The sequence below is a fragment of the Entelurus aequoreus genome, linkage group LG22 (assembly GCF_033978785.1).
Source record: "Entelurus aequoreus isolate RoL-2023_Sb linkage group LG22, RoL_Eaeq_v1.1, whole genome shotgun sequence".
NCBI classification, from domain to species: Eukaryota; Metazoa; Chordata; class Actinopteri; order Syngnathiformes; family Syngnathidae; genus Entelurus; species Entelurus aequoreus.
In genome coordinates this window covers 2,924,030-2,945,902 of record NC_084752.1, presented here as the reverse complement: position 1 = coordinate 2,945,902, position 21,873 = coordinate 2,924,030, and the positions used below count along the sequence as shown (strand labels likewise).

The following is a 21,873-nucleotide window of genomic DNA, read 5'->3' as shown; positions in this document are numbered from 1 at the left end:
GTTGAATTTTGAATTTTAAAGAGTCGAAATTGAAGATAAGCTATGTTTCAAAATTTAATTGTCATTTTTTTCGTGTTTTCTCCTCTTTTAAACTGTTCAATTAAGTGTAAATAGCGCCCCCCGCGACCCCGAAGGGAATAAGCGGTAGAAAATGGATGGATGGATGGATCATTAATTATTAATAATAACACAGAGTTAAAGGTAAATTGAGCAAATTGGCTATTTCTGGCAATTTATTGAAGTGTGTATCAAACTGGTAGCCCTTCGCATTAATCACTACCCAAGAAGTAGCTCTTGCTTTCAAAAAGGTTGGTGACCCCTGATATAGAACATGCTATACGTTTACCAAACAATCTGTCACTCCTAATGGCTAAATCCCATGAAATCTTATACATCTAGTCTCTTACGTCAATGACATCAATAATATTATTTGATATTTTACGCTAATGTGTTAATCATTTCACACATAAGTCGCTCCTGAGTATAAGTCGCACCCCAGGCCAAACTATGGAAAAAACTGCGACTTATAGTCTGAAAAATACAGTATATGAATCAAACATGGCAGCAACTTTGCGTGGGTCATCATGTTTACCAACCATACTCATACAAGCACAGTGACCTGGGTCAGAGTAGTGACCTTACCGTGATGCTACCTACATGAAGACGTGGCCCTATTCCCACCAAGGCATCTGATTGCCAAGTCCAATAAGTACACACACACACACACACACACGCCACTATAGACTGCGAGGGATTGTTGTCTTGTTTTGTTTCCTCTTTACTCCTGCAGTATTAATGTTCTCACTCTACCACAAAAAGTTGCAGCTGCCCTCCCAGAAAAGGGCAAGAGGTGATGGACTTGGGTCTGTTCCAGCCTGTCCAGGCTGTGGCTCCCTAACACTAACACTCACTGTGTATTCATGTAATTGGCTTAGGACAGCCTCTACAGGGGTATCATGTGAGAAGTGCCAAGACACTTTCACAGAAACGTGCTAGTGTTTTCTCATGACCCATCGACCGTTCCACCATTCGTATTGAAATTATTTAGTTGTGACCGAGATGAAATCAGACATTCCGAGTACTGGTAGATGAATTAATTTTGAGAAAGTTAGGTCATTTTTCAATACTGTTAATATAATTTCAGCTTATGGACCATTTGCTAGTTGTAACTCTGAAAATAAATGTAAATTGATGTATTTTATTCAACTTTACATTACATACACATTAGAGTTAAGTTAAGGTAGCAATGATTGTCACACAAACACTAGGTGTGGTGAAATGTATCCTCTGCATTTGACCCAGCCCCTTATTCCACACCCTTGGAGGTGAGGGGAGCAGTGGGCAACAGCGGTGGCAGCGCCCGGGAATAATTTTTGGTGATTTAACCCCCAATTCCAACCCTTGATGCTGAGTGCCCAAGCAAGTTGTACGGTATACCGGTATTAGTATAGTACCGCGATACTAATGAATCATATTCGGTACTATATCACCTCTAAAACGTACCGGTCCCTTATCGGATTGATACTGTTGCGTCGACCAGCTCTTCCTCCCAGGTAATCTAAGTTACTGGTCAATCCCAAGTTCTTTCGATGACATATATGCTGAGTAAGAAGGACCATCAAGACAGAATTGGAATATTTTCAAGTTTTACTAAAGCTTTAGGAGGTTAACTTAACCAATACATTCATATCGGCTACTGTAGTTCAGTGGTCCCCAACCACCGGGCTGCGATTGGTACCGGACCGCACAAGAAATTATTATTATTTTTTTATTTTTTAATTTTTTTTTAAAATTAAATCAACACAAAAAACACAATATATACATTATATATCAATATAGATCAATACAGTCTGTAGGTATACAGTCCGTAAGCACACATGATTGTATTTCTTTATGGGGGAAAAAAATAAAACCTTTTTTTTTTTTTTTTTTTTTTAATTTGTCCCCCCCCACCGGTCCGTGGGACACATTTTCAAGCGTTGACCGGTCCGCAGCTACAAAAAGGTTGGGGACTACTGCTCTAGTTGATCTGACATTGAAACGGAAAAGCCCACTCCTTGCACACAAAGAAAGCCCCCCCACCCACCCTCGCAACACTGATAAGGAAAAAGAGTGGGGGTTGTAGTTCACATTCCAAGGGTGAAGACACTAACCAGGCATCTGAAATGTCAAAAGAAACTGTTAGAATATACAAAGGAAAAGTACTAGCTACTCTAAACATGGCTATGTAAAAAGAAAGAAGTCTTAAACATATATGCATCCTCCACAATACCCAAATTTGTGGTATCATCCAAAACTAATGTAAAGTATCCAACAGAAGAATATGGGATTATTACATTTGAACAGAAGTGTAGATAGAACATGTTAAAAGAGAAAGTAAGCAGATATTAACAGTAAATGAACAAGTTGATTAATAATTCATTTTCTACCACTTGTCCTTAATAATTTTGACAAAAATAGAATGGAAAATGACACAATATGTTACTTTTGTTTGCTTATTTACTACTAAAAGACAAGTTGTCTTGTATGTTCACTATTTTATATAAGGACAAACTTTAAGAAACACATGTTCAATATACCCTAAGATTTTATTGTTAAAATAAAGCCAATAGTGCCACTTTTTGTGGTCCCCTTTTTAAGAAAAGTATAGAAAATAACCGAAAAGTATCGAAATACATTTTGGTACCGATACTGGTACCAAAATATTGGTATCGGGACAACACTAGTACTCATATTGAACTACTACTACTAAAAGTTTATTGGCCCATGTCTGGCAACTTGATTTAATTTTCACAAGGTTCCAGAGACAAACATCACTCATGTGAGTAACAGCACTGAACACAGGACTGAGTTTTTACTAAATACATGAATTATAGCCATATGGCATTGTTAGCTAATAACAACGTTGAATTCATTCAACAACAACAATTATTTTAAAAATCAAAACAACTTGGTAACATGATTTTGTTATATTTTATGGTAAAATACAATTTTCGGACAGGCATAAATGCTATTTTTTCCAGACTTCAAAGTAGATTAATTTAATCTTCTAAATTGTGTTTATTTATCCAGGACACTTTGATTAATAATACCGGTAATTTCATACTACATTTAGACATTTCATTTCCTGGCAACACAAAAAGCACTAATTCTGTGGAATGGCCCAAATCTTAATTTTGGAACCAGCCAACAACTTTTGAAGTACAGTATTATAAAAAAGTAAAACCTTGTATTTCCAGTATGTAGGTACACACCGTGTGGCCACAAAATTAGGGAAATCAAACAAAAACTGGCATTAAATTGTACCAAAAGTCCAAATTTGTCTCAGGGAGAATACATTGTTGTAGTGTACTGCGGTGTTTTTTAACGGGCTGCATGCGGCCCCTAGAAGGCCACCAAAAATATCTGTTTCTCAGCTGTGGTCCGTTGTAATGCACTTTTCCACCACTTGTGGCAGTCATGACAACATCGAACAAACAGAAGAAGTCTGGAGCTAAACTCATAGAGAAGTTTAAGTGATACAATTAAAACTTACATTTTATTGACAGTTTATTAAAAAAAAACATATTTTATATTTATTTATTTTAGCACTGCATAATTGTATATAAATTAATTTCTTGTCAGTCATTTACGAATAAATTCAAAGTAAGTTCAAGCTGCTCTAATGATGCGGTCGTATGTCTGCGGTTCAAACCAGTTCATCTTCCCATTCCAGCTACACATGAGCTTTTTTCCTTAAATTGTTACTGAGTTTGTAATAATATTTTAGGTTTTTGTTTTTTATAGATGTATTATTACTCAATGCACAGTGCACACTGCAAAAAGTCAGTGTTCAAAAACAAACACAAAAAATACAAAAATTAGGGGTATTTTACTTAAAATAAGCAAAATTATCTGCCAATAGAACAAGAAAATTTGGCTTGTCAAGACTTTCCAAAACAAGTAAAATTAGCTAACTTCAATGAACCCAAAAATACCTTAAAATAAGTATATTCTCACTAATAACAAGTGCACTTTTCTTGGTAGAAAAAAAAAAGAGACCTTTTTGCTCAATATGTTGAAAAATATTCTTAAATGAAGTAAATGCTAGTGCCATTATCTTGACATAATGATATGGTCTAAAAATGCATTTTTCCATCGACAACATGACATCACAGCGCAAGTGCGTGCTCTTGCAGTCAAGTAGTGTGCATACCTGTATATACTGTACAGACCCGGCCCCCGGCCAAAAAATGTTTTATTGTAATTTTGACGAATTTATCTGAATGTGCATGAACTATTTCTGTTCAAAATTGTTAGAAATGTCACATTTTTAAATATTAACTGTCAGTTTACTGTACTGTGCCAACTGTACTACTATATGAGTACGTATTTTCTATTGTTTCATTGAAAATAAACCAGCAAAGTCCATTTGGCTGTCATCTGTTTTAATTATGAGACACAATTGTGTCAAAGTCATGATTTTTTTTTTCATGCTTGAAGTAAGAAATGATTACTTTAAAAAAGTAGTTTTCTACTTGTGAGTGTTGATGACACAACAGTTGATATTCTAGTTTCAAGCATGTTTTACTCAATATAGCTCATCAAATCTCAGCAACAAGCTGTAATATCTTACTGAGATAATTTAGGACCAAAACACTTAAAACAAGTAAAACACTCTAACATAAAATCTGCTTAGTGAGAAGAATTATCTTATCAGACAGAAAATAAAATTAGCTAACCTCAATGAACCCAAAAATACCTTAAAATAAGTATATTCTCACTAATAACAAGTGCACTTTTCTTGGTAAAAAACAGACCTTTTTGCTCAATATGTTGAAAAATATTCTTAAATGAAGTAAATGCTAGTGCCATTATCTTGACATAATGATATGCGCTCGGCATCATGATTTTTTTTCATGCTTGAAGTACGAAATTATTACTCTAAAAAAGTGTTGATGACACAACAGTTGATATTCTAGTTTCAAGCATGTTTTACTCAATATAGCTCATCAAATCTCAGCAACAAGCTGTAATATCTTACTGACATCATTTAGGAGCAAAACACTTCAAACAAGTAAAACACTCTAACATCAAATCTGCTTAGTGAGAAGAATGATCTTATCAGACAGAAAATAAGCAAATATCACCCTTATTTGAGATATTTCATCTTACTTAGATTGCACTTTTTGCAGTGTGGTTGTACGAGTCACTACCAGTACATGTTTGAATATTTCAATGTAGTTTTATAAAGTGGCATAATTATCTTTCAGATATGTATTTCTTGTCATGCATGTTGAATAGGATTACTTTGCGTTGCTGCAGCCCATCTATTCGCTTTTGGAGGGTTTTTTTTTTTGTGTGACAGCGCTTACTGGCGTTCTCTTTTTAAGCACAGAGTGTCTTACCCTCCTCTTTCATGTAAAGCAGTGGGATTACAGCAGGTTTAAGGGCAGCGCTAGACATAACTAACTGATCCAAAAAAGTTTGGATCTGGCTTGCAGTGCATATTTCCTGCAGGTGCACAGCTTGCTCTTGGACATGTGGCTATTCCTGCCGCCTTATTTATATCCTGCACATGGTTGACTGTCACTCTGAGCCACGTTAGTCCTGTCTCGCAGCCCTAATGGACCCGCCTGTATATCATCAGTCCATGTCAGTGTCATGTCTCAGCAGGGCTGAAAATGGCCTGCGAAATCAAAGCCTGTCTTACAGGAAGTGTCATCAATGCCACTCTTAATTCGCCTGCCACTGCCACCGCATCCTCGCCTCTCTCCATCACCCTCACCCCGCCTGCCTCAGGGGGACGCCTTTCTTCAATAGAACACAGGAAACCTAAAACAAGAGGGATTCTATTAAAAGGTGTCAGCCGGCAAGCAGATATCAATAAGCAGCGCAGGGAGCTCACCTGTGGGAATCTGCGGTTTCAAGTGTGTATCGTCATGTATCATGTCTCCTATTAGTGCCATTACGCATCCCTGCTTTTCAGATGTTACCAGAATGTATTTGGTTAAAAGTGTCCACAGTGATGTCATTTTTACTATCATCAAAAACAGACCTGGGCAAATTAAGGCCCGTTAAGCTTTTCAAACTGGCCCACCGGACATTCCCAAATATTCTTTTTAGATCTTTAAGATGTAAAGTGTAGCTGCCATTATGATGGGCAGTCATGTTTTATAATGACCGTAAGTCTTCAACTATACTAAGTATTTCAACTGCACTTTTGCATGATATTTTAGTGACTTGTGTTGTCCTGATACCAATATTATTTTGATACTTTTCGGTACTTTTCGATACTTTTCTAAATAACAGGCATGTGATTTTTCCGTCTAAAGTCGGAATTCCGTCTTTTTTAATCTCGGGGAAAAAAAAAATTATCTCCCGTTTTTCCGTTTTTTTTTTCCGACCCTAAATCAAGATTCGAGACGTAGTTTATATTACGCCGTAGTTGATTGGTCGTTATGTTCCTTGTGACCAATCAGGACATCTGTTATGAATTGATTGATTGATTGAGACTTTTATTAGTAGGTTGCACAGTGAAGTACATATTCCGTACAATTGACCACTAAATGGTAACACCCCAATAAGTTTTTCAACTTGTTTAAGTCGGGGTCCACTTAAATGGATTCATGATACAGATATATACTATCATATATACTATCATCATAATACAGTCATCACACAAGATAATCACATTGAATTATTTACAATCAGGGGTGTTGGGGGGGTGGGGGGGGATATGGACATCAAGTAGTGGACATAGAGAGAGAGAGAGAGAGAGAGAGAGAGAGAGAGAGAGAGAGATCAGAAGGCATAAGAAAAAGTATCTGCATTTGATTGTTTACATTTGATTATTAGCAATCCGGGGAGGGTGTTAGTTTAGGGTTGTAGCTGCCTGGAGGTGAACTTTTATTGCGGTTTTGAAGGAGGATAGAGATGCCCTTTCTTTTATACCTGTTGGGAGTGCATTCCACATTGATGTGGCATAGAAGGAGAATGAGTTAAGACCTTTGTTAGTTCGGAATCTGGGAATGATCATACGGCCATTTTCCATATGTAAACGATGTCGGTTCTCGAGAGAAAGGACACTTTACGAGTAAAATAAATTGATAAACATGTCAAAAATAAGTTTGGATGGGACTGGATGGAAAGGGAAATCACTGCTACTGTTGGGAAGAAGGAAGTTACGACTTTGTTCGGTGATTTTATTGGGAAAATCGATGGTCCTGGAAAGGTTTTGTGCACGTGGTGTCATGATAATATTGACTATGGATCACGAGGTTTCAAGGCTTTGGAAGTACATGCGAAACGCCAAAAACATATGAAACAACTTGAAGCAAGGAAAACAAACTTTTCACTAGCTGCTACTTTTGGATGTCAACCGAAAGTGAGCAAACCTTACGGACTTCATCCTTTGTTTACATGGAGAGGAAAGATCCACCCACTTCAGTTGCAGACAGGGTTGTTAATAATGAGGTCAGCTAAAAAATATTTGCTACAAAAGCAGAGACCAAAAGGAAAATGCATGCTGCTCAGAAATTTTCAAGGAAAGCTCATGTTAGGGCTGGGCTCTCCGAGAAAGCTAATGTGTGAAGTGAACTGAAGTAATGTAGAAATACTGTAAATAAAGTGTAGATAATAACACTGATCAATGTGACACCTGTGAACACAAGATGTAAATATTAGTGACTAAATACTGTTGGGACTGAACCATATACAGCAGGGGTGGGCAATTAATTTTTACCGGGGGCCGCATGAGCAACCCGAGCACTGCTGGAGGGCCACATCGACAATATTTCAATAAAATTTTGCTCAATATTATTTTTGATATATACTGTAAGATAAATAATAATAATAATAATAATTAATAATAATAGTAATACTTCAACATAGTGTGTGTAACAGCATTCCATGACTAATATAAATAAATTAACATTAATAATAAATGACAGTAAAATAAGCACACGTATGACTGAGGAGTCATAGTGTAACTTTGTGTGGTGTTTGAGTTGTCCGACTTTTTGTGTGGCCATAAACGCACCAGTGGTTTAGTGCTATGCGTGTTGGTGACAGATGACAAGTTGCTTTTGGCCTGGTTTGTACGGCAGAAAATGACTAGTTTTTCCAGATAGAAGTGTGAAAACTCATGTTTTTGGTGTGGTTATGTCCGAATATAAACAGTTTTGCTCAATAAAGTGATCGATATAATTCCTGTCCTCGAAGCATCTCGATATACGTTACAATAATTCAGACCTGGGCATTCTGCGGCCCGCGGGCCACATCCGGCCCTTTGAGCGTCCCTGTCCGGCCCGCGTGAGGCCAATTATAAATGACAAAATAAATTTTAAAAAGTATCTATGTCGAGTGTGCAATACAACGGTGCTGCTTTTGTTTTGAAAATCGTTATTTGTATTACTTCCGTGTGGACGTATGCGTGTGCGTGATTGTGAGTGAATGTGAACAGCTGCAATCACAAATTACAAAATAAAGTTGAAAAAACATCCATGTCGTGCGCGCAATACAACTGTGCTGCTTTTATTTTGAAAAGTATTATTTATGGGCGTGTGTAACCTGCGAGTGAAGGTGCACATGCAGCGACAAGTGATGCACGGTTTACACCCGAGACGCTAAAAAGAGAAAAGTTGATGAGGAATGGCGTGTTTTCAACAAGACATGGACTGCCAAGCAACGTTCCCTCTAAGGTGCGTGCCTGCGCAATTGCGCACTGCTCAAGCGTCCGCTGCGCGCAGCAAGTATATGCCGCGCACCAAATCAAATCCCATCTGAATTCTAAACAAAATAAACATATTTATTCTATGTAATTTTGCAATGCAACTTTGAGTGACAGTGACAACAAGCGGCCCTAACGGTGTTCGTCAACACCGTTCAATTTGAACACCGTTCAATTATTGTAACGTCTATCGAGATGCTTCGAGGACAGGAATTATATCGATCACTTTATTGAGCAAAACTGTTTATATTCGGCCATACCCACACCAAAAACATGAGTTTTCACAATTCTATCTGGAAAAACTAGTCATTTTCTGCCGTACAAACCAGGCCAAAAGCAACTTGTCATCTGTCACCAACACTAAACCACTGGTGCGTTTATGGCCACACAAAAAGTCGGACAACTCAAACACCACACAAAGTTACACTATGACTCCTCAGTCATACGTGTGCTTATTTTACTGTAATTTATTATTAATGTTAATTTATTTATATTAGTCATGGAATGCTGTTACACACACTATGTTGAAGTATTACTATTATTATTAATTATTATTATTATTATTATTTATCTTACGGTATATATCAAAAATAATATTGAGCAAAATTGAATTGAAATATTGTCGATGTGGCCCTCCAGCAGTGCTCGGGTTGCTCATGCGGCCCCCGGTAAAAATTAATTGCCCACCCCTGCAATAATTGAACGGTGTTCAATTGAACGGTGTTGACGAACACCGTCAGGGCCGCTTGTTGTCACTGTCACTCAAAGTTGCATTGCAAAATGACATAGAATAAATATGTCTATTTTGTTTAGAATTCAGATGGGATTTGATTTGGTGCGCGGCATATATTTGCTGCGCGCAGCCGACGCTTGAGCAGTGCGCGTCGTTTTGTCCTACTAATTTCGGCGGTTCTTGAACTCACCATAGTGTGGACTGTGACGCAACGGTTTGTTTACATGTAAAATATTCCACTCCTTCTTTGTCCATCAAAAGTTGTATGCTGTGCGTGAATGCACAAAGGTGAGCTTTGTTGATGTTATTGACTTGTTGGAGTGCTAATCAGGCATATTTGGTCATTGCATGACTGCAAGCAAATCAATGCTAACATGCTATTCAGGCATATTGCATCATTAAGCCTCATTTGTGGTATAGTTCAGCTCATTTAATATCCTTTACTTTTATTCTCTTTGTATATAATTTAGTTTTGACATGACACATTTCAGATACTGTAGTATAAGTCGCACCCCCGGCCAAACTATGAAAAAAACTGGGACTTATAGTCCGAAAAATCGGGTACTTTTCAGAAATGTAACTGTGGTTACAGTACACAATTACAGTTGGCTGACCTTACCAAAAATATGCTTGAATGTAAGCATGTGTAGCGTATAGTCGCTCTTAAGCCAACTATCCTATAACATTGTCTCTCTGACTGTGTAGAAGCTGAGCTCGGAGCTGGCGGGTGTGGAGCAGCAGAAGAAGGTCCTGGAGATGGAGCTGGAGCAATGGCGGCAGAGCACATTCCCACAACACACCACGCAATCGCCAGCAAACGTGGGGTGTTCCTGCCGGGCCCTGGAGGCGGAGGTCAAACAACTGCAAGCCAAAGTCAAGGTGAGTGCGCTCATAGGACACTTCGTTAACTTGGACACACACATCTATACCTTTGGCCATTAAAAGACAGTCATATCCAGGAGTTATCTCACCTCCTGTGTAGCCTCTGATTTACTAATAGTTTCTAATGTTGTAAAAATGTGTAGAAAAAATATTACATTTCTGTCAACAAAGTTTTGCTTCAGCCTGCGACACATAGTCATTTTGATAGTAAGCTAATATAGACACTTACGTCATGTGTTGCATTACAAAACTTATATGCGGCTTTTCATTGTTTGCGGCTCCAGACATATTAGTTTTTTGTATTTTTGGTCCAATATGGCTCTTTCAACGTTTTGGGTTGCCGACCCCTGGCCTAGCTTCACGTATTGTTTACTGTTGATTAAGTAACTTCTAATCCAGTTTGAGACCAACCCTCTGATGCCATATCGTTCTAATTTTTGGATTAAAATATTGAGATTAGTTGTGTCAAATGCTTTGTTAGCTCCATAAAAACTATTGCAGTGTTTTTCAACCACTGTGCCGAGGCACACTAGTGCACCGTGAGATATTGTCTGGTGTGCCGTGGGAGATGATGTCATTTCACCTAATTGGGTTCAAAATATTTTTTGCGAACCAGTAATTATAATCCGCAAATAATGTGCCGTTGTTGAGTGTCTGTGCTGTCTAGAGCTCGGCAGAGTAACCGTGTACCGTATTTTTCGGAGTATAAGTCGCTCCGCAGTATAAGTCGCACCGGCCGAAAATGCATAATAAAGAAGGAAAAAAACTAGGGATGTCCGATAATGGCTTCTTGCCGATATCCGATATTCCGATATTGTCCAACTCTTTAATTACCGATATCAACCGATACCGATATCAACCGATATATGCAGTCGTGGAATTAACACATTATTATGCCTAATTTGGACAACCAGGTATGGTGAAGATAAGATACTTTTTTAAAAAAATAGTAAAATAAGATAACTAAATTAAAAACATTTTCTTGAATAAAAAAGAAAGTACAACAATATAAAAACAGTTACATAGAAACTAGTAATGAATGAAAATGAGTAAAATGAAGTGTTAAGGTTAGTACTATTAGTGGAGCAGCAGCACGCACAATCATGTGTGCTTACGGACTGTATCCCTTGCAGACTGTATTGATATATATTGATATATAATGTAGGAACCAGAATATTAATAACAGAAAGAAACAATCCTTTTGTGTGAATGAGTGTAAATGGGGGAGGGAGTTTTTTTTGGGTTGGTGCACTAATTGTAAGTGTATCTTGTGTTTTTTATGTTGATTTAATTTAAAAAAACCAAAAAAAACGATACCGATAATAAAAAAAACGATACCGATAATTTTTCCGATATTACATGTTAACGCATATATCGGCCGATAATATTGGCAGGCCGATATTATCGGACATCTCTAAAAAAAACATATATAAGTTGCACTGGAGTATAAGTCGCATTTTTTGGGGAAATTTATTTGATAAATCCCAACACCAAGAATAGACATTTGAAAGGCAATTTAAAATGTCTAAAGAATAGTGAACAACAGGCTGAATAAGTGTACGTTATATGAGGCATAAATAACCAACTGCTATGTTAACGTAACATATTATGGTAAGAGTCATTCAAATAACTATAACATATAGAACATGCTATACGTTTACCAAACAATCTGTCACTCCTAATGGCTAAATCCCATGAAATCTTATACGTCTAGTCTCTTACGTCAATGACATCAATAATATTATTGGATATTTTACGCTAATGTGTTAATAATTTCACACATAAGTCGCTCCTGAGTATAAGTCGCACCCCTGGCCAAACTATGAAAAAAACTGCGACTTATAGTCTGAAAAATACGGTAATACTCTTCCATATCAGTAGGTGGCAGCAGGTAGCTAATTGCTTTGTGGATGTCGGGAACATGGTTTGTCGTGATCACAATATGCAGACGACAGCGGGAGGCAGCGTGCAGGTAAAAAGGTATCTAATGCTTAAACCGAAAATAAACAAAAGGCGAGTGCCGCTAAGAAAAGACATTGAGGTGAAACTAAAACTGAAATGGCTGCAAAGTAGACAAAAACAGAATCCTGGACGACAGCAAAGACTTGCAGCGTGTGGTGCAGCAGACGGCGTCCACAAAGTACATCCCGTACATGACATGACAATCAACAACAAAATCGTAAACACTACACACAGGAAAACAGCAAAAAAGTCCAAATAAGTCAAGGTGTGATGTGACAGGTGGTGACAGTACACCTACTTTGAGACAAGAGCTATAGTGATGCATGCTTGGTTATGCTTTGAATTTATATCCAACAATTGCGAGAACGACTTTTTCGGCTGCTGAGGGTTAATTTTTTTTATGTTTTCTGCTAGTGGTGTGCCTTGGTATTTTTTCAATTAAAAAAATGTGCCTTGGCTCAAATGAGGTTGAAAAACACTGCTCTATCGCATTGGTAATTTCAGTGTCAACATATTAAAAGCACAGATGTTTAGTAGTATCACATCAAAAAGTTGTAAAACTCCTTAATCCTTGATTATTTGACTGAATCCCAAAAACTTCAAGGCTTTACTTTTTAAATCTGGTAGCGTTTAAAAACATGATTCCCCAGCCTTTCAATTTACTTTTCAATTTACGCTTATCACCTGAAATTGCATGTGATTTCAACACAAATTAGCATTTCTTACCATTTGATCTTATTAGGGAGCTCCCGTCAGAATGACGAGCGGCGCGTAATAACGGCAGAGACGTGCTCCACATCACAGAGCGCTGGAAAGCGAGAGGTGCGAGCCATGCCCTCGCCCTCGCCGGCTCGTCAGTGTCACGGAGCAGATTGCTGCTGTCGTTGCACTTTGCACAGGAAGTCATGTGAGGTGACAGCAAAAAAAAAAGATGAGATGCTGTGTGGGTGTTGTTATCAAAAGCTGATGATGCTCCCATAAGAGACACAAACTGTAGGTCCTTTAAAACAGTGGTCCCCAACCTTTTTGTAGCTGCGGACCGGTCAACGCTTGAAAATTTGTCCCACAGACCGGTGGGGGGGGGGGTGTATTTAAAAAAAAAAAAAAAAATACAATTTTTTTTTTTTTTTTTACATAATTAAATACAATCATGTGTGCTTACGGACTGTATCCCTGCAGACTTTATTGATCTATATTGATATATAATGTATATATTGTGTTTTTTATGTTGATTTCATTTAAAAAAAAAAAAAATTATTTTATTTTTTTATTTTATTTTATTTTATTTTTTTTTTATTTCTTGTGCGGCCCGGTACCAATCGGTCCGTGGACCGGTACCGGGCCGAGAATTGAGGGATCTGCCAAAATATCCCACTGTTTAAAAATGTAAATAAATAAGTTCTTCACCTTTTTGAGCTCAAGGCCCAATTTTACCATTACACCACGGCCCACTCAAATATCAACACTTAATTATTAATCTTATCTTGATTTTAATGGTATTCAATTAATATATCTAACCTACTAACAGTTTACAACCTTGTGAAATTATATGAAACATGGTGTTAATCAGAAGACTATTATTTGCAGTACAGGCCAAAAGTTTGGACACACCTTCTCCTCATTCAATGTGTTTTCTTTATTTTCATGACTATTCACTAGGGGTGTAACAGTACACAAAAATTTCGGTTCGGTACGTACCTCGGTTTAGAGGTCACGGTTCGGTTCATTTTCGGTACAGTAAGAAAACAACAAAATATACATTTTGGGGTTATTTATTTACCAAATTTGCAAACTCTTCCGCCAAAAATATTTTTCTTAGTGGAATATTTTATGTGAAGTAATGGGAACCTTGGATAGGTCAATAATTCATAATAACATTGATTTTGATTTAAAGGCCTACTGAAAGCCACTACTAGCGACCACGCAGTCTGATAGTTTATACATCAATGATGAAATCTTAACATTGCAACACATGCCAATACGGCCGGGTTAACTTATAAAGTGACATTTAAAATTTCCCGGGAAATATCCGGCTGAAACGTCGCGGTATGATGACGTCTGCGCGTGACGAAGTCAGTATAACGGAAGTTATGGTACCCCGTAGAATCCTATACAAAAAGCTCTGTTTTCATTTCATAATTCCACAGTATTCTGGACATCTTTTGCAATTTGTTTAATGAACAATGAAGGCGGCAAAGAAGACAGTTGTAGGTGGGATCGGTGTATTAGCAGCGGACTACAGCAACACAACCAGGAGGACTTTGTTGGAGCGCTAGCCGCGCTAGCCGCGCTAGCCGGCGACCTCACCTTGACTTCCTACGTCTCCGGGCCGCCAAACGCATCGGGTGAAGTCCTTCGTCCTTCTGCCGATCGCTGGAACGCAGGTGAGCACGGGTGTTGATGAGCAAATGAGGGCTGGCTGGCGTAGGTGGAGAGCTAATGTTTTTAGCATAGCTCTGTGCGGTCCAGTTGCTAAGTTAGCTTCAATGGCGTCGTTAGCACAGCATTGTTAACCTTCGCCAGCCTGGAAAGCATTAACCGTGTATTTACATGTCCACGGTTTAATAGTATTGTTGATTTTCTATCTATCCTTCCAGTCAGGGGTTTATTTTTTTTGTTTCTATATGCAGTTAAAGCACGATGCTATCACGTTAGCTCGTAGCTAAAGCATTTCGCCGATGTATTGTCGTGGAGATAAAAGGCACTGAATGTCCATTTCGCGTTCTCGACTCTCATTTTCAAGAGGATATAGTATCCCAGGTGGTTTAAAATACAAATCTGTGATCCACAATAGAAAAAGGAGAGAGTGTGGAATCCAATGAGCCAGCTTGTACCTAAGTTACGGTCAGAGCGAAAAAAGATACGTCCATCGCTGCCTCTCAAGTCATTCACTGTAACGTTCCTCATCTACGAATCTTTCATCCTCGCTCAAATTAATGGGGTAATCATCACTTTCTCGGTCCGAATCTCTCTCGCTCCATTGTAAACAACGGGGAATTGTGAGGAATACTAGCTCCTGTGACGTCACGCTACTTCCGCTACAGGCAAGGCTTTTTTTTATCAGCGAGCAAAAGTTGAGAACTTTATCGTCGATTTTCTCTATTAAATCCTTTCAGCAAAAATATGGCAATATCGCGTAATGATCAAGTATGACACATAGAATGGATCTGCTATTCCCGTTTGAATAAGAAAAAATCATTTCAGTAGGCCTTTAATATTATGTTTTGAGCAATGACAGTTTCAAAGAAAAAAAAACAGCTTTGTTATATTACCGTATTTCCTTGAATTAGCGCCCGGGCGGTAATTAATTTAAAACCTCTTCTCACTCCGGCGCTTACCAAAGGCATGCGGTAAATTTAGGCATGCGCTTATAAATTTGAGTGTGATGTAAGGATACCATCATGACATCGCTTAATGCCGCAATAAAATTTAAAGCACAATGAATCATCCCGGGAGTTCTTTTTGTTTGGGTGTGAAAAGGCAATTAAAATAACATTATTACCGCCTGTTAGCAGGTTTTCTTAGCTCATGATTTGTTTCTGAAATGTTACTCGTACAACTGCATCAAAATGACTCATATTTGACACACGCAGCTATGTTAATAAAACATTTTTTCAAAATAAAGCGCTTTGAAAGACGCAACTCCAACAACAAAAAGTCAGCTCTCCACCACTACAAACTAACACAATATTAATAATAAGAATTGCAATTATATAAAACGTAGTAGGTACGTGACTTACCCGGCGGTAATTCTAGTCATACGCTGATTATATTGCGAAACGAGTTTGACCCGGCGGTAATTCTAGGCATGCGCTAATTATTTTGCAAAAGGAGTTTGACCCGGCGGCAATTCAAGGAAATACGGTAGTCAACATTGCAACTTTTTCTAAATTACATTTAACCTTTAAGCTTTTTTTATTTCACTTTTGTTATGTTTTTGTTTCTTTGAATAGTATTTTTAGAATGTGCCGTGGGCCTTTAAAACATTAGCTGTGGGCCGCAAATGGCCTCCGGGGCACACTTTTGACACCCCTGCTATAGATAATAACAAATTAAATGTGATAAATCTATGGATAAAAAGCAGAGCCTGGCGACGCATGCGCGTTTATCATAACTCTCTCTGTCTCTGCCCCTCCCTCACCAATGCTGCTGCGCGCACAATTTGTTTTGTTTTTAACCCCTTCTTAACCCTGAACGTACATTGAAAATACACGCAACCCTAACTCCAAATGCCGGACATTTGAGGCATTTAAGAAACTCCGCCCTAACAGCTCCGCAAAAGAGGACATGTCCGGTGAAAAGAGGACGTATGGTCAGTCTATCCTAGCCCGTTAGCTGCTAGCATGCCGTGTGTTGTGCCTCGGTGTGCATTGTTTACACAACGTGCGTTACGCTACTTAATATGTCCGTGTGGAAACTCGTTCGGTACACCTCCGAACCAAACCGGAACCCCCGTACCGAAACGGTTAAATACAAATACACGTACCGTTACACCCTTACATTCTATTATTATATTTTGTGTTAAATTTTTTTTTAAAGAATAAAAATAGGTACTTAAATATCTGCTTGTCACCTTGACTTATGATTTCAAAGCAAGTTATCCATCAATTTGTACGCAAAAATCTGATCTGGGGGTGGGATTAAATAAGTTATCTTCTTCCCACTCCCTTTCAGGCAAAACTGGACAATAATGCACTATATTAATTTATATTATTATGTTTTGTCAACTTGTACGTTTTTGTCATTGCCTCAAATAAATAAATAAATGAAGAAAAAAAAAAGAAAAATCTATAGGGCCCACGCCTGCTAATTTGGGTGTTTTTTAAATAACTTTTTTAAAAAAGGTGATTATTTTGGTGTAAGTGTTATATACTGTACTGCAAAAAGTCAGTGTTCAAAAACAAGAAAAAAAATACAAAAATGAGGGGTATTTTATTTGAACTAAGCAAAATTATCTGCCAATATAACAAGAAAATTTGGCTTGTCAAGACTTTCCAAAACAAGTCAAATTAGCTAACCTCAATGAACCCAAAAATACCTTAAAATAAGTATATTCTCACTAATAACAAGTGCACTTTTATTGGTAGAAAAAAAAGAGACCTTTTTGCTCAATATGTTGAAAAATATTCTTAAATGAAGTAAATGCTAGTGCCATTTTCTTGACATAATGATATGCGCTCGGCATTACATTTCTTGAAACCAGCAAACTTATACTAAAAACTAGTTTATTGTTCTTAATGGAAAGGCAACAAGGCAAGCGCTTGTTACTCTCGGGGTCTCCTAGCCGCTCAGGCAAATCATATGGTCTAAAAAGGCATTTTTCCATGGATAACATGACATCATCATGCCAAGTGCGTGCTCTTTCAGTCAATTAGTGTGCATATATACAGCCCGGCCCCCGGCCACATTTTTTTTCATTGTAATTTTGAAGAATTTATCTGAATGTGCATGAACTATTTCTGTTCAAAATTGTTTGAAATGTCACATGTTAAAAAAAATGTTTTCCATGCTTGAAATAAGAAATGATGACTTTAAAAAAGTAGTTTTCTACTTGTGAGTGTTGATGACACAACAGTTGATATTCTAGTTTCAAGCATGTTTTACTCAATATAGCTCATCAAATCTCAGCTGTAATATCTTACTGACATCATTTAGGAGCAAAACACTTCAAACAAGTAAAACACTCTAACATCAAATCTGCTTAGTGAGAAGAATGATCTTATCAGACAGAAAATAAGCAAATATCACCCTTATTTGAGATGTTTCATCTTACTTAGACTTAACTTTTTGCAGTGTGTAATGATAAACAAAGATGGCCTCCTATAATAACGTGAAGAGTGTGTATCTGAGGGGAGTTTAAAAGAGCGGTATAGGTCTCTAAATCATTATTTCCAAGCGATGCCCTTTATCTCATCCACTTTCCTCTTAACCTCTTTTAGCACCTTCCCCCCCTCCCGCTGTAACTATAATGAGGAGGCATGCTGCGTCTGACCTGTCATCAGCCGTGTCGCACACCCTCCCTTGTGTCGCACCCAAACACATTAACACACACACACTGATGGCCACCTCCCTCTCTCCCCCACCAGAGTACAAGTGCGGAGGTCACGAGGCAGGTGGCGGCTAACAAAGCCCTGCGAGGCCAACTGCAGGAGAAGGAGGACAAGCTCCACCAGCTGCAGGACAAGTTAGTCACTTCTTCTATCTCTCTCTCTCTTTCTCTCGCTCTTCTTCTTTCTCTCCTCCCTCCAGCATCCCTGGCTCTCTCTTTGTCTCTCTCCATCCTGCTTTCCTCTGCTCCAACCCGCAGTGTTTGATTCCACCGTGTGGCAGCTCGCAGGCTGCAGCACTCCTACAAATCCTGCAATCCTGTGCGAAGGCTAACAAATCAGTTCATATCAGCGTATCATAGCACTCCCCAAATATGCTAACGTTAAAGGACCTTTAAATAACACACCATTTTACAATCATCCTCAAATTGTGTCCACCACTCTCATAGACGCTCCAATTAGCTACAGGGTGTGTCAAGTTCAAATATTTAGCGCCAAACCTCAAATGAATTCTTCCTTTTGTTGCCCTACAGGTAGTGCAATATTTAGCTGGTGTTATATTTGTAATTTTTTTTCAATGTTGTATGTATTTATTATAATTTCATTATTATTACCTTTATTTTATTTCAGTTATTTTCTGTTATCGTTTAAAATAGTCTTTCCACCACTGGCAGTGCAGATGTGGGATCTGTACACTAAAACTGTGTGTATATACAGACATATATACATATATATATATATATATATATATATATATATATACATATATATATATATATATATATATATATATATATATATATATATATATATATATATATATATATATATATATATATATATATATATATATATATATATATATATGTATATATATATATATATGTATATATATATATATATATGTATATATATTTATATATGTCTGTATATACACATATATGTATATATGTATATATATATATATATTAGGGCTGCAACAACTAATCGATTAAAATCGATTATAAAAATAGTTGCCGATTAATTTAGTCATCGATTCGTTGGATCTATGCTATGCGCATGCGCAGAGGCTTTTTTTAATTTTTTATTTTTTTTTTAAAATAAACTTTTACATGTCAAATGCAACATGTACAAACAGCTGAGAAACAATAATCAAAATAAGTATGGTGCAAGTATGCTGGGTTTTTTCAATAAAATGCTGGAAAGGACAGAAATGTAGTTTGTCTCTTTTATCCGATTATTAATCGATTAATCGAAGTAATAATCGACAGATTAATCGATTATCAAATTAATCGTTAGTTGCAGCCCTAATATAAATATATATATATATATATATATATATATATATATATATATATATATATATATATATATATATATATATATATATATATATATATATATATATATATATATATATACATACATACATACACACACACACATATATACACTACCGTTCAAAAGTTTGGGGTCACATTGAAATGTCTTTATTTTTGAAGGAAAAGCACTGTACTTTTCAATCAGTCTTAACTTTAAAGAAATACACTCTATACATTGCTAATGTGGTAAATGACTATTCTAGCTGCAAATGTCTGCTTTTTGGTGCAATATCTACATAGGTGTATAGAGGCCCATTTCCAGCAACTATCACTCCAGTGTTCTAATGGTACAATGTGTTTGCTCATTGGCTCAGAAGGCTAATTGATGATTAGAAAACCCTTGTGCAATCATGTTCACACATCTGAAAACACTTTAGCTCGTTACAGAAGCTACAAAACTGACCTTCCTTTGAGCAGATTGACTTTCTGGAGCATCACATTTGTGGGGTCAATTAAACGCTCAAAATGGCCAGAAAAAGACAACTTTCATCTGAAACTCGACAGTCTATTCTTGTTCTTAGAAATGAAGGCTATTCCACTAAATTGTTTGGGTGACCCCAAACTTTTGAACGATAGTGTATATATATATATGTATATATATGTATATATATATATATACAGTATATATATATGTATGTATATAAAGCACAGCTCATGCATCCCAATTGATGCACAGGTTCTTAGATCAGTTTAATATATGTTCAGGAATGACACCGTCACTGGATTTAGTTTAGTTCAATATAGATATACAGTATTTATAATTATTAGTGTGAACTGTTGTTCCTCAGCATCCACATACCGGTAATTATGCATGAGCAAAGGAAAACACAAAGAGTTGAAGGAATTAGCGTGTGTGGCCGTGTGGGTGTCTATTGTGTGTGGGTGTGTGTGTGTGTGTGTGTGTGTGTGTGTGTGTGTGTGTGTGTGTGTGTGTGTGTGTGTGTGTGTGTGTGTGTGTGTGTGTGTGTGTGTGTGTGTGTGTGTCATGTCGTACCGCTGTTGTTTATGTGGGTAGCCGATTCCAACTTGCTGATCAAAGCATGGTTATTGATCGATTGTGTGCCGCAGGAGGCACCGTTTTGACCCGTGACACGAAAAACCCACGCAGCATCGCTCTTTGCCTGTGGACCGCGAGTCTTAATGAGTTAGATGGTGCACACAGTGTGGCACGCCGCGCATTACGCTGCACTAGTGTAACGCTGCAAACTATCTCACAAATAGGGAACCTGGGCCCTGTCAGAAGCATATAAAGTGCAACCTTTATGGCTGAGCACAATCTGTTCCAATAGAAAGTACACGAGAGAGAAATATGTTCCCAAAGCGTAAAAAGAGGTTAACAACATTGATAATAAAAACAACAAACACAAGTAATGACGTAGAATGTGGATCAAAAAGCCAAAGAAAAAGCAACACACACTCCTCTTTAGTCACAAAGCATGTGTGTCACAAATAAAGCCACAAAAACCTGAGGGGGAAAAAAACTTGTTCGGACTGCAACGATTAATCCATTAATGCAATTAGGGAAAAGCTTTGATTCATAGTTTGTTGCTCCCAGTAATGGTTTAATGCAGGAGGGGTGTCCAACTGCTTTCCATTGGGGGCCACATGGCAGTTATGGCTGCCCTCACAGGGCCACTTGTAACAGTGAATAATACATACATTTTAAATTGCTTCATTACACAATTATACATTATTATTAGAGATGTCCGATAAATGCTTTAAAATGTAATATCGGAAATTATCGGTATCGTTTTTTTTATCGGTATCGTTTTTTTTTTTGTTTGTTTTTTTTTTAAAAATGTTTTTATTAAATCCACATAAAAAACACAAGATACACTTACAATTAGTGCACCAACCCAAAAAACCTCCCTCCCCCATTTACACTCATTCACACAAAAGGGTTGTTTCTTTCTGTTATTAATATTCTGGTTCCTACATTATATATCAATATATATCAATACAGTCTGCAAGGGATACAGTCCGTAAGCACACATGATTGTGCGTGCTGCTGCTCCACTAATAGTACTAACCTTTAACACTTAATTTTACTCATTTTCATTAATTACTAGTTTCTATGTAACTGATTTTATATTGTTTTACTTTCTTTTTTATTCAAGAAAATGTTTTTAATTTATTTATTTTATTTTATTAATTTAA

The 21,873-nt window shown here is 37.3% G+C and overlaps 1 protein-coding gene across 1 annotated transcript in view; it reads left to right on the top strand.

Moving 5' to 3' along the window:
• LOC133639869 (centlein-like) overlaps positions 1 to 21,873 on the top strand; it is a 124,031-nt gene that overhangs the window by 11,152 nt on the left and 91,006 nt on the right. The window contains exons 4-5 of the mRNA XM_062033533.1: positions 10,149 to 10,322; positions 18,374 to 18,471. Coding sequence (XP_061889517.1) covers positions 10,149 to 10,322; positions 18,374 to 18,471 — 272 coding nt within the window. The remainder of the gene's footprint in view (positions 1 to 10,148; positions 10,323 to 18,373; positions 18,472 to 21,873) is intronic.